We start from the raw sequence: 13,294 nt of genomic DNA, 5'->3' as shown, positions 1-13,294 counted from the left end.
ATAGACTTGCTTGTGTGGTTTCTGACACTGTATGACATGCTGTTAGGTGTGTATACACACACACACACACACACACACACACACACACACACACACACACACACACACACGTGTATGAAATCTATCATATATCTAAAAACAGTAATAGCCATCTTTAAGCCTGAATTCTGTCTGTACTTCTGTCCATTTTTATAAATTACAGTATGTCATGTACAGAGTGTCAGAGAGTACATAAGTAAGTCTATTTGAAATTACTTGTCTTTGAGAACAATGTGTTGATCCATGCATAGTCATAGTTCAGGACTAAAGAAGCAAACTTCAGATACCAAGCATGTCTTGACTGATTTGGGGTAAGAAGGAAAACCGTTGATTGTTCACAAAACTATACCTTTAAGTAACCCGTTGTTCACTACTGTTCAAACTACAAAGCAGATATGATCTATCACAGTACAGTATACTGTACAATATGGACGATTAACCTACCCAGCCTCATCAACTACTGGGGCCTGGTCAAAAGCCTTCTCCTTCAGGATCTTAATGGTGTTTTTAATGTTGACCGAGGGCAGAACGGTCAGAGGAGCAGACAGACGCAACTCCTGAAGAGTCAGATTCCACCACCTAGAGAGACATGAGGGGGGGAGAGAGAGAGAGAGAGAGAGAGAGAGAGAGAGAGAGAGAGAGAGAGAGAGAGAGAGAGAGAGAGAGAGAGAGAGAGAGAGAGAGAGAGAGAGAGGTGGTTAGACGGCACGTCCCACACGTTACGGTTGATGTACTGTAAGTACCAGGACATTCCTTTCATTCCCAGGCATAGGTCAACACGCTATATTATTGCGCCTATGTTTAGAGCTGACCAATCAGGGCTCGGAAACAGCCTGAAGTGTTCATGTTTAAACAAATGTGAAACACTAGAAGTCAGCTGTCAGTCCTGGTCATGGAGAGCGCATGCACTAATGATGTTCAGTTCATCATCTGATTATCAAGACCTTCATAAATAGTGAAGTAACTGGAGTCTATATTTAACAAGCTTCTAAGAGTAAGACTTCTCTCGTTTCAGCTTCATAAGTGATTCATTCAATCATTATTATATGAAAAAATATTTTAAATATTATATGAAACTGATCCTAGATTAACAAATTTATTCTGAAAAGTAAGATAAATAACAAAATAGTCCAGTCAAAACAAGCAGAGTAGCAGCTCAGGAAACATTATAAAACTGAATTTATCCATGCTGTTCTGCTACATACATGTATTTATGTGTGTTTGTATGAGTGTCTCACCATGGTTTATTCACCATCAGGTCTTCCTCTCTGATGAAGCCTTTCTCACACATCCACTTGTCACTGAGGAATTTGGACCTGTGGAAGAAATGACTCTCTCGGTCAGTGATCATGATTTCCTTTTAAGCAACGGTTCAATGAAAAATCTAACCTACACAATTTTTTCAGCATGAAAAGACAGCGAGACAGATTTAGTCGATCTGCCAAAACATGTTTAATGTCCAAACTTTTTTCTTTAGTTTTAAACTGGAGCCACAAGTCTAATGCTGATAACATTAGATGCCAATAGTCACCCAAATGTTTTCATCCCTGATAACTGCTCTCAACCTGCTTAAACCACATCCAGGTCTTCATTATGTTTTAGGAAAGACTATGATTTACTGTGAGTTACAAAAATAAACAAATCTTCAACAAGTAGCCAATTTATACTATGGGCACTGCGCCAAATTACTCTTTGTAAGCACACATTTGTCATCTGTGGTAATTGATAAAATTAAACAGAACACCTGTCTAAAATGGATGACCACTACATTCAGCTATACAGAAAGTTTCATTAATTTTTATAGTTCATAGTAAAGTATACTGTGTCCTAAAGTTCATCGACACGTCTGTGCAACCTTAACTAAGCTGTAGATGTGGTTTGAGAGAGGTTCTGTGGATGTAATTACAGAAAAGATTTGGGTGACTATTAACTTCCAGTGTTTATTTGCTACATTAGCATTGTAGCCCCAGTTCTAAACTAAAGAAGCAAAATTTGGAGAACAAACATGTCTTGGCTCATCAGCTGAATGTTGGGAGAGTGGAAAATTGTGTAAAGTATATTTTTTGCTGAGCTGTTAATTTAGTGCACTAGCCAGTTCAAAACAATTCTTCTAATTATCACATCATTAGAAGAATTTTTTTACAGAGATGACCTGCTACATTGTGAAATTTACTATTTCAAAAGGCCTGCATATTTATAATTAGCTTTTTATGTAGGTGCTAAGTGTCAGTTTCTTTGAAAGCTGACACTGTCTGTAAATGGCTGTGCGGTCCCCTAAGGACAGGCACCGTATCGTATTACACAGCTGAAGCATGAGAAGAGTCAGTGGCTGCTTACATGTAGTTGCGGATGGAGTCTGGCAGAATGACCACGCAGCGCTGGCCCTCTTTCAGCTCATTAGCCACCTTCACCGCTGCCGCCATGGCTGAGCCCGAACTACCACCTTCATACACACCAGCAGAGGGGACCATAAGTTTACATGTACAAATGTAATCACACAGATTAATAACTCAATAATAAGTGTGAAGTTTAAAGGGTTAATATTCATATAAAACAGTGACTCTGATGATGCAGTCTGTGATGGATCACATCACATACACTATATGGAGAAAAGTATTGGGACATCACACCTCAATCATTAAATTTGTATTTCATTCAGTTCCATTGCCACAGGTATATAAAATCAAGCACCTAGGCAAGCAGTCTGCCTTGAAAGAATGGGTCAGTCTAAAGAGCTCACTGAGTTTGAGCGTGATACTGTAATAGGACACCACCGCTGCAAAAAGTCAGTTTGCAAAATCTCTTCCCTTTTAGATATTCCACGATCAACTGTACGTGGTATTATTGAAAAGTGGAAGCATTTAGGAACCACAGCAACTCAGCCACGAAGTGTCAGACCACGTAAAGTTACAGAGCGGGTCGCTGAATGCTGAGGGGCATAGTGCATAAAGTCGCCAGCGCTCTTCTGATTCAATAACTGCAGAGTTCTGGAATTAACATCAGCACAAAAACTGTGTGCCAGGAGCTTCATGGCATGGGTTTCTATGGCCAAGCACAATGCCAAGCGTTGGATGGAGTGATGTAAGCACACCACCACTCGACTCTGGATCAGTGGAAATGCATTCTGTGGAGTGACGAATCACGCTTCTCTATCTGTCAGTCTGATGGATGAGTCTGGGTTTAGCGAATGCCAGGAGAACATTACCTGCCTGACTGCATTGTGCCAACTGTAAAGTTTGGTGGAGGAGGGATAATGACATGGGGTTGTTTTTCAGGGGTTGGCCTAGAACCCTTAGTTCCAGAGAAGGCAAATCTTAATGCTTCAGCAGACAAAGACATTTTGGACAATTCTGTGCTTCCAACTTTGTGGGAACAGTTTAGAGAAGGCCCTTTTCTGTTCCAGCATGACTGAGCCCCAGTGCACAAAGCAAGGCCCATAAAGACGTGGTTGGGTGAGTTTGGTGTGGAAGAACTTGACTGGCCCACACAGAGCCCTGACCTCAACCCCACTGGACACCTTCAGGATGAACTAGAAAAGCGATTGCGAGCCAGACCCTCTCGTCCAACATCAGTGTCTGACCTCACAAATTCTGGATGAATTGGCAAAAATCCCCACAGACACACTCCATAATCTTGTAGAAAGCTTCCCAGAAGAGTGGAAGCTGTTATAGCTGCAAAGGGGGGACCGACTCCATATACATACTTTTGTCCATACATAGTGTAATGGTCAAGAGAAGGTGCAGGTGAGTACATACCACACAGTAAGCCTTCGTCACGGATCAGCATGCGCGACATGGCGAAGGACTCATCATCGTTGGACTTGTACCAGCTGTCCACAACCTGATGACGAGCAAGCATATCAGCATATGCTGGGGTTAGTAGTACTCCTAATAAATATTACACCATTAACCCAGTCAGATCTAATGTCTTACCAGTCATACATTTAGAATCGTTACCTCTTTTAACTCATTAAAATCTGCCCCAGAGTAGGTGAGCATGCATGTCCATGCTATTCATAGTAAAAGGAATCAGCATGTGGAATCAGAATTGCCTGTGTGCTACCGTGTTTTTATCACTGTACAAAAAGAAGCTCCATTCTGCCTTTATTGTTGGATGGACTGTGAAAGGTTCTGAGTGAGCATGTGCACAGAAGAGCTTGAAATGTTTGCCCCAACCCAACAGGACCCAACTACTCATGTGAGGTTTGGTCAGGTTCGGACATCAATTTTCCAAACTTGTGACAGGCTTGGGTTGAGTTCAAATTTAATTTCCAGGTTCTCACTGTATGGGAGGGCAATATGACGATATTTTATTGTGACTGTGATAAATTACATCACATTGCCATTATCTGAGCGTATCATGGATGTCATCAGCACTTAAAGAACACTTATTAGATTGACAGATAGATAAAGAAGTTTTTAGTAAATTCCAACTTATCAAACTTCAGAGAAACTAAATATTGTTATACATAGTGTATTGTGAAAATGTCTTCTGTTATATTTTTGCTATATCGCCCTCTATCTCACAGCCCACTTTTCAAACTTTTAACAGATCTTACCCTGCATTTCCCCTTACTTAATTCTTTTAGTTTTTCTCCTTACTTAATTCTTCACTACTTTCTTTTTCTTAAATTGGCTTTTAACCTGACACACTGGAGTCACCCACTTAGCAGCAAGGTACATGAAACAAAAGGTTGAGAGAAAGTGGTACATAAACTGAATCAATTTAGGAAATACAGGTTTGTGCAGCCAAAAGAATATTTCATTTGTTTGGTCAGTTACATTCAGTATGTTCTATGTAAAGAAAGAGGCTATTATTGTCACTAAATGGTAACCTGAGCTGTCCTGTTAGGATCAATTTGGCACTGTGGTTGGTGGCTGGGCCGGTTTGGGTCACTTTTTAACAGAATTTTGCTTGACTTAAGTTTGGGCCTCAGGTCAGGGTCCAACTCAACTTGGACAGAAAGTTCTTGGGCTGTATTTAAGCTCAGACCAAAATTTCAGATCCGATTCAACTCAGCACACATATTCTGAATGCAGTTCACACTGCTATGGAAATACTTAGTACTGACTTGGTTAATAAGAGTTACAATAAAAGACTGAAGTGTGAAGTATAGTGACGCAGTAGTTTTTGGCTCAGGCTTAAAGTGGTTAAATAAATGTGCCTAGCACTACATACTGTGGCATGTAACCAGTTATCACTGAAGAGACAAACCAAGATCTTTCCTGATGGCCTTATAAAGAAAAGCTAAACAAACATGCTGTTCCAGTTTGCATGCCATTCAGATAAGCATTTTCAATAATGAAGATAACATGTATAAAGCCTCTCAGACCAAAATACTGATCTAGGATGAGCTGATCCTGTTCCTGTTGACAAAACACATTCATTTGAACCCAGAATAAAAAAACAGACCAGCATTCAGAGATGACAATGACAGTTTTAACTTACAGATCTGTCCAGTACGGTGGGGATGAAGTCATATCCAATGCCCTCCACCTCATAGAGGGTCTTATTAGTCTTATTGAGCTCCTCTGGCTCGGCCAGGATTGAGCCCTCAGGATCCACACCGACAATCTAACACACAGGCACTGGTTACTGATATTGTCTTGTCCAGTCAGCATTAAATCTGTCAGCTTTATGAGATATTCATATTCATCAGATACAACAGGTCACTGTTGCCCTTTTTATTCATGTGTTACAACTGTTTATTAATTTTTTTATCTTAAACAATAAACTGATTTTAAACTATTCAGAAAGCTTTATTGGGGTAGTCTTATTGTGCAGTGATCCCTGTACAGGGATTATCTACTGTAAATTTAAAAGGAAGCAAAGCAGTTTAACCTGAATTCATTTCAATGATTCATATACAGACTCATGCAACTAGTCCTGATAGTCCAAAGAAAACTTGCGGTCAAGAAGAAGAAACACACAAGTGTCTCTTCAAAGTTCAAAACAAATAACTGCAACCCATTTGTTCTTATTTATGATATGTTTTAAATACAGTCCACCCCTTTGTCATTGTAATGGCATCGTAAAACGTGGGTTTATCCAGAGGGAGTGGACTAACATAATCAACATTGTAGGAATCACAGCTGATGAATCACATCATGCTTTATAAAGGCTGTTAAATTAATAAAATGCAGTTGTATTTATAGACAGTGTTGGTTTGATGGACAGGTTTGAGCCCAACCTTGATGTTGGGGCATTTTTCCTTCAGCTTACGGGCAATGCCAGTGATGGTGCCGCCTGTGCCAGCTCCAGCCACCAGCATGTCTATTTTACCTGCAGGAGCACAGAGATCACATGATTAATGAATTATAAGGACAATCCAAGGCTGCAGTACAATTAGTTGTCACCCACTTTACTGAATAGTACAAGTAAACACAGTAAGAAATGAGGGTGAAAGTAAGACTGCTTTGGCTTGTCAGGGGGGTGTTGAACTCTGCTGCTGGGTAGTTTCATAATCAGCAACACAATCCAGCATTTAATGCAGGATCAGGGATGGGTATGGGCTTAAATGTACTTTATCTAGCCACAAACTCTACTGTTCAGAAGTGGATCAAATGTAAAACCAATTTGGTTACAGATAAATGTAGCTATATTATGACTAATTTGCTAGTCCTGTGCAACGTCACAGATTTCAAATAACTTTGAGGAGTCTGTAAAAATAAATAAATGAATAAATAAAATTTTAGTCCAGAATAATGAACCGAGCTGTGGGCGATTCCATAATGACTGAGAAAGCTGAGCGATATTCAGAATAAAGTTATAATCAGTGTGAGGGGTAATGCAGTACAACGTAACGTTACGGTTACTGCCTTAATAAGAACTGCATTATTTCTACATCATGAAGAGAACAAAATATATTATTCATGATGCATTTAAATCATAAACTCTCTCTATATAGATTATCAGTGCGTGTCATGTCATTTGTCTACACTGTATTGTACACGCATAGACGCGCATGCACACGTTACCGTCACACTGCTCCAGGATCTCCTCGGCGGTGGTGTCGTAGTGAGCCAGGGGGTTGCTGGGATTGCGGTACTGATCCAGAATGTGAGCATTGGGGATTTCGTTCTTCAGACGCCAGGCCACGCCCACATGAGACTCGGGAGAGTCAAAGCGAGCTGAAGTCGGAGTCCGAACAATCTCAGCACCAAGAGCACGCAGGACGTCCACCTAACACACAATCAAATTAGAAAATCGTTGTACACTCATTAATACTGTGCATAAATGATGCACGTATCTGATCCATCTATAACCGAGCTACTTTCCATGTGTTCAGCTGCATCCTGTAATGTTAACTCTACTGCTGTGTCTACATGTTGATGTTGGGGAAAAAAAAAACAAAAAAAAAACACTAGAGCAGTACATGACTGATAGCAGCAACACATGATTATCAGAACAGAGGTGGGAAACAGTCAGGAAGATGCTTTGCACTCTTAATTTTATGTTGTGCACCTAAACTTCAACAAGACGATGTGTGCAGTCGTTACCGTTGGTGGAAATTTCAGTGAAGCTCCACTGAAAACTATCAAATGTCTGGCTTGCCGTTCACTGTCTACTGTTAGAATGTAGACGCAACATAACATTTACAGTTACATGCAATAGTTTGAACACCCCTGGTCAAATTATGTGTTTTCTTGATTTTATAAATGAAACTCAGTACACGCATCCTATACAGGGAGCAATCTTAAATATGGAATTTTATGGCAAATCTTAATGCTCAATTGCTGTTTATTTGCTGAATTTAAAATACTGGGAAAAAATATATAAATAATAAAATAAGTACTAATAAATGATAAAATAACTTTTCCACAGGCAACATTTCATGCTTAATTTTTTTCCTCAATGTGTTAAATTCATCAAATAAACTTATTCACACAATCAACCAAACATATCATTCAGTCAGGACCACTTCGTCAAACAAAATATTTTGTTTCCATTTACAGTGAGTTATATCTCATGGTATGACTCTGTTCTGGGCCCTCTCTGCCACTCAGTGGAAGTCTAACACAGAGAGAGCAGCAGAAAGACCCTCCTAGGGTACAGAACTGAGCAGGCATCAAGCATGAAGGAGTTGGAGTAGAGGCAGGTTACAAAATGGGCAGGTTAAATAAACGCTCTGACACATTTAGCCAATCGTACGCGTAGCAGGCGATCAGCTGAGCCATTAGCTAATTGAGATCAGCTGATAACTGCTGGTGATTTGAGACTGGGGCCTGAACTTGACTTTGTGGCCTGCCTGAACTAACGCCATGCTCAGTTTTGATCAGGGTCACCAAAACTTTCGCATTCAACCGTACATAATTTATTATTTATCCAGAGTTTGTTTAAAGTCAACCTGTTAGTTGTTCACATACCTGGTCATATTAAGCATGACTTATCATATCATGTCAGACAGAAGAAAAAGGGCTTTTGTCCCTCTAAAACATCTGATTTTGACTACCTCAATATTATCATTCTGTTTTACATCATCCTGTGAAAACACTCAGCTAGCTCAGAAGCCCTGCCTGATATTCTGTTTCTCTCAGAAATGTCACAGTACAGAAGAAAAGTGCATTAGGATTTCCCATTGATTTTGATTTTATCAGAATTCTGACACTCACCTTCTCCATACTCATCTTCTCAGGCATGACAATGATGCAGCGGTAGCCTTTTACTGCTGCAGCCAGAGCCAGACCAATCCCTGAGAAAACACACAGTAAGAAACCACACAGTAAGAAACCACACACCAAACACCCACAATGTACAGGGTGAGTCAAAAGTCAGGATGCACCCAAATTACTTTAAGAGGCTTAATGTGGCTTGATATAATCTTTACCGTTATGTATTATACCAATGGGTAACAAACATCAGGACACCAACTGGTCAAACACATGATATCAATCTAACGTGAAGTGTCTTATACATATTTAGGTGGTTCCTGACATTTCAAATCATCCTACACATAAATTATCATACATATGCTTCATAGAAAATGTTTATGCCCCTTATAACATAAATGTTTACAGTGCTGTGAAAATTATTTGTAACATATTTCAGATTTTCTGTGTTTTTGCATATTTGTTACATTAACAGGTTTCAGATGCTTATATTAAATATGAGAGTCGAGCCTCTGTGTTCCTCTCGGTTAGCAGTGGTTTTCATCATGCAACTCTCCCACTGATACCTTTTTTGTCCAGCCTCTTTCTAATAGTGGAATCATGAACACTGAGCTTATCTGAGGTGAGCGAGGCCTGCAGTTCCTTAGATGTTCGTCTGGGTTCTTTTATGACATCCTGGATGATTTGTCACTGTGCCCTTGGAGGAATATTGGTAGGTCAGCCACTTCTGGGAAAATTCCCACTATTTCAAGTTTTCTCCTTTTGGAGATAATGGCTCTCAGGGTGGATCGCTGGAGTCCCAGAGCCTTAGAAATGTCTTTGTAATCCTTTCCAGACTAAAATATTTTAATAATGTACTTTCTCATCTCTTTCGATCACAGCATAGTGTGCTGCTCATTGAGACCTTTTTGCTTATGTCACATAGGTGAAAAGGTTCTATTTATGTGATATTTAGATTCAACAGGGCGGGCAGCAACCAAGTCTGGGTGTATCAAGTTTAATTGATCCAAGTTAGCCAAACTAAAATTAATTAACTGGTTCATCGAGTAACTAAGGGGGCAATTACTTTTCACAGACAGCCAGTAGGTGCTGAATATTTATTTCCTTTAATAAATACAGTGATCATTTTAAAACCGTATATTGTGTTTACTCAGGTTATCTTTGCCTTATTTTACACTTTGTTTGAAGATCTGAAACAATTACGACAAATTTATTGCGACAAATTGCGACAGAAACAGAAGAAAACAGGAGATTTTCACAGCACTGTATGTACAACAGTTTTTTGTGCAGAACCTAAAGAACTGAAACGAAAAGCAGCTGTTTTCACTGTGCCAGGCGGAACAGTAGCCTTTCTTACAATCCTTTATCTGGTTCAACTGGCTCTCCCACACACAAACAGTCTTTGAGGGTGCACAGTGGCTTTCCTAGCATGGGCGTAAAAGACTGCCAAATATGCTTTTAACTGCAAGTTTTAAACCTGACACAAACAGCACAGCCTAGATCCACATTCATATATTCTCACACACAGACCTGTGTTTCCAGAGGTGGGCTCGATGATGGTGTCTCCAGGTTTGAGGATTCCAGCTTTCTCTGCATCTTCCACCATACGCAGACTGATACGGTCCTTCACACTGCCTCCAGCGTTAAAGAACTCACACTTAGCCACTGCAAACACACAAACCAATATCATCAACCAAGACATTACATCAAACTACTATGAAACCATAAAACCTGCATAAAACTTCATTAAACGAATAATTTTACCACACATGAAATAGATGTTTCATGAAAGCATCTTGGTGCTAAGGATAAAAACATTAGGAGCATCATTTGAGTGCAATCAAACAGATGAGTTTAGGGCTACCACGATTTTAGGATCCCAGTACACCACCAATACAAAGCAAACACTTCACTTAAACACTTAACACTTTCAGTTCAGTCCAAAATGCTAATGTCCTTAAGCGTCCTTGGGTTTGTGAAAGGCGCTATATAAATTGAATCTTGCCAGCTCTACCTAATAAGTGACATAACAGCTGATTGGTGGTAGTGAGGCACTAGAGGCCCCCCCCCATTACGTCTGGGTTTTAATGTCCCGTTATGTCATCTAAGATGCTCTAGTGAGGGGGGAAAGCAATGGGTTAAAACAGAAAAGAAAAAAATAATGAGAAAAGCTTAAAGATAACTTGTGTGTGTGTGTGTGTGTGTGTGTGTGTGTGTGTGTGTGTGTGTGTGTGCGCGTGTGCGCGTGTGCGTGAATGTTTGTTTTGGTTTTTGACTGGGCAACAAGAAGTCGCCTGAGGTTTGCCTAACAAAGCAGGATCAACCTAGACAGGCTATTTGACTTAAGTTTCAGCTTCACAAAACCCAGAGGCTGTTAACTCAAATGACAGTTTGGCATGAAAGAATGTGAGATGGTAAAAAGCAGTCTCCTCTGTCAAAGTATTAGTGCTTAGTATCCTAGAGCAGATTAGCCGTGCAGCACAAGTTGCCAAGGTGATGTATCCCGAAAATCTATCGTTGTAAGACAGAAAATCCAGGGTTAGATCCAACTAAGGTTAAAGTCAGCTGGCTAAACAAGAACTCCTATTTATTCATTTGGAAAGTTGTTCTGTGTTATATTGTTACAGAAGTTTGTGACACTAAAATAAATTGTTTTAAAACATTATTTTCTCCCATTGTTATCTTTAAAAAAGTTTACAATATTACTACTTAGGCAAATGGCGGGTGGAGTACATGGTCGGCTAATTGAGTCATTGTGCGGAACTGCGCGTTGATTGAACTATTCATGTAAATGCACAGCACAGGTTGTTAGTAAACCGTGTTCTTGGAGAGGCTGGTCATTTCTGGGATTGTCCACAGAAGCTGGATTTTCAAACAATATCCGATTAGATTTTAACCTCTGTGGTAATTTAGACACTCAACTAAACACACACACACACACACACACACACACACACACACACACACACACACACGCGCGCACACACACATACGTAGGTACAGTTAACAGGCACTCGTTCCAAAGTCTTTCTGTTCAGACAAAGAAGGGGTAATCTGTTTCACATGAGCTTTCTAGAAATATCCAACGCTTGGTTTCAAACTTCATTAAGCGGTTCAGAATCATCTGGCTTTGACTTCCACACGTTTAAACAAACTTGCTTGTTAAATGAAAGAGGGGCTTAAGCAGAAGCCTGTGACCCGTCTGACCCATTCTACTGAACCCACTCACCCTGTACTGTACTGTATGAGGTTGATGTTATTAGAAAGTCTCTGATGTGTGAAAACTGATCTTAAATGTTAAAGAGACTGGCTGTCATTTATGAGTTAGAATAGAATAGAATAGAATAGAATATCTTTAGAGTCAGTACAATGAATTATGCCTTGCAATTCCTTCAGTTTGTTGGCTTGTAGGGTTGCAAAGTATACATTTATTAGTCATTAGTGCAACATTGATCTTTGTAATACTGATACCGCAGAAGAGTCGGTTGCAACATGTAAATGACTAATCTTTCCATCATCATCATCATCATCATCATCATCGCTCCAGACGAGCGTTTTCTAGATGTTTTGATGAGTCAAGGTATTCATGTAATCCAACAATTGGAAATTATCTTGGTCAAGACTAACCACAACTGCATTATAGTTTCACTGACCCATTTTTCATATTATGTATGTATCACAATACATAGCATTGTTAATTACAATACACACACACACACACACACACACACACAGCACACAGTGCATTTGTGTGTGTGTATGTTACAGAGAAAATGATCAGGCCCACTTTAAATACTGTGAGGGACTGAAGCACTGATAATTGTGAGAATTGCCACTTCCAAGCCCCTCGTGACAAATCAAATCCGGCTTGGTGCCGACTCGCCCCTTAGCAGTCATCCTGAGGATTATAGTCACTGCCAGCTTTTGGTTCCTCAGCTCTCCAAACTGGCCAAATGAGTCTCGATTTTCAGAGAAAGATCAGAAGTTGACTCAACTTCATGAGACTTTCTGAGCCCCATTACAAACAGAGAAGGCTGAAGTGAAAGAGCTTATGTGTGAGTGCATAAACAACAGCACAGGTGTGGAGTTAATTTTGTGCCACAAAGTTTCAAATAAAATTTTAAATTCCACAGGCAAAATATTGAGTATGAAAAATGTCAATATTCTGTTGCAAATACAAATAAGAGAGTTAAATCAAACTTTATCAAAAAGATTACTACTCATTTTCTCTCATTATGATATACATTTGTGTCATTTTGCCAATTTTTGCTTCATTTTTTGCTTTTGGAATTGCTGTTTTGCTTCTTGTGCTTCTGAGTTTTTGCACTTTTAACAGGGGCGGGGCTTAGAAGAGGACATTCAAATGCACTCTCCATTGGTCACCCGTTTTGGAGTGACAGGTCTTTGGATGAGTAGCCACTCAGCATGAACTGCCCCCAACATGACAGAAAACCTTTTACTAAATGCTGCATTGAGTCTAGTGCTGTACAGGCATATCTGACATTATGAACATGTTTATGGGGTCTGTGTTGGTCTATATAAGAGGATATAACTATTATTCAGGGTACTGACGAACAAAAACAGTTGTTTATAAATGAAGGAAGCTGTACCACCTTTCGAGTTTGCAGATGCCAGAGCTAGCTAGC

At 39.8% G+C, this 13,294-nt stretch overlaps 1 protein-coding gene across 1 annotated transcript in view; it reads right to left on the bottom strand.

Moving 5' to 3' along the window:
* The window catches only part of cbsb (cystathionine beta-synthase b), a 29,404-nt gene that overhangs the window by 6,489 nt on the left and 9,621 nt on the right, over window positions 1-13,294 (bottom strand). The window contains exons 4-12 of the mRNA XM_036570869.1: window positions 10,179-10,313; window positions 8,652-8,731; window positions 7,017-7,221; window positions 6,230-6,321; window positions 5,488-5,613; window positions 3,795-3,879; window positions 2,377-2,482; window positions 1,278-1,355; window positions 484-618 (exon numbers count right to left, since the gene is read on the bottom strand). Coding sequence (XP_036426762.1) covers window positions 484-618; window positions 1,278-1,355; window positions 2,377-2,482; window positions 3,795-3,879; window positions 5,488-5,613; window positions 6,230-6,321; window positions 7,017-7,221; window positions 8,652-8,731; window positions 10,179-10,313 — 1,042 coding nt within the window. The remainder of the gene's footprint in view (window positions 1-483; window positions 619-1,277; window positions 1,356-2,376; window positions 2,483-3,794; window positions 3,880-5,487; window positions 5,614-6,229; window positions 6,322-7,016; window positions 7,222-8,651; window positions 8,732-10,178; window positions 10,314-13,294) is intronic.

This window comes from Colossoma macropomum, unplaced genomic scaffold (assembly GCF_904425465.1).
Source record: "Colossoma macropomum unplaced genomic scaffold, Colossoma_macropomum, whole genome shotgun sequence".
Taxonomy (NCBI): Eukaryota; Metazoa; Chordata; class Actinopteri; order Characiformes; family Serrasalmidae; genus Colossoma; species Colossoma macropomum.
This window is presented reverse-complemented; position numbering and strand designations above follow the sequence as displayed.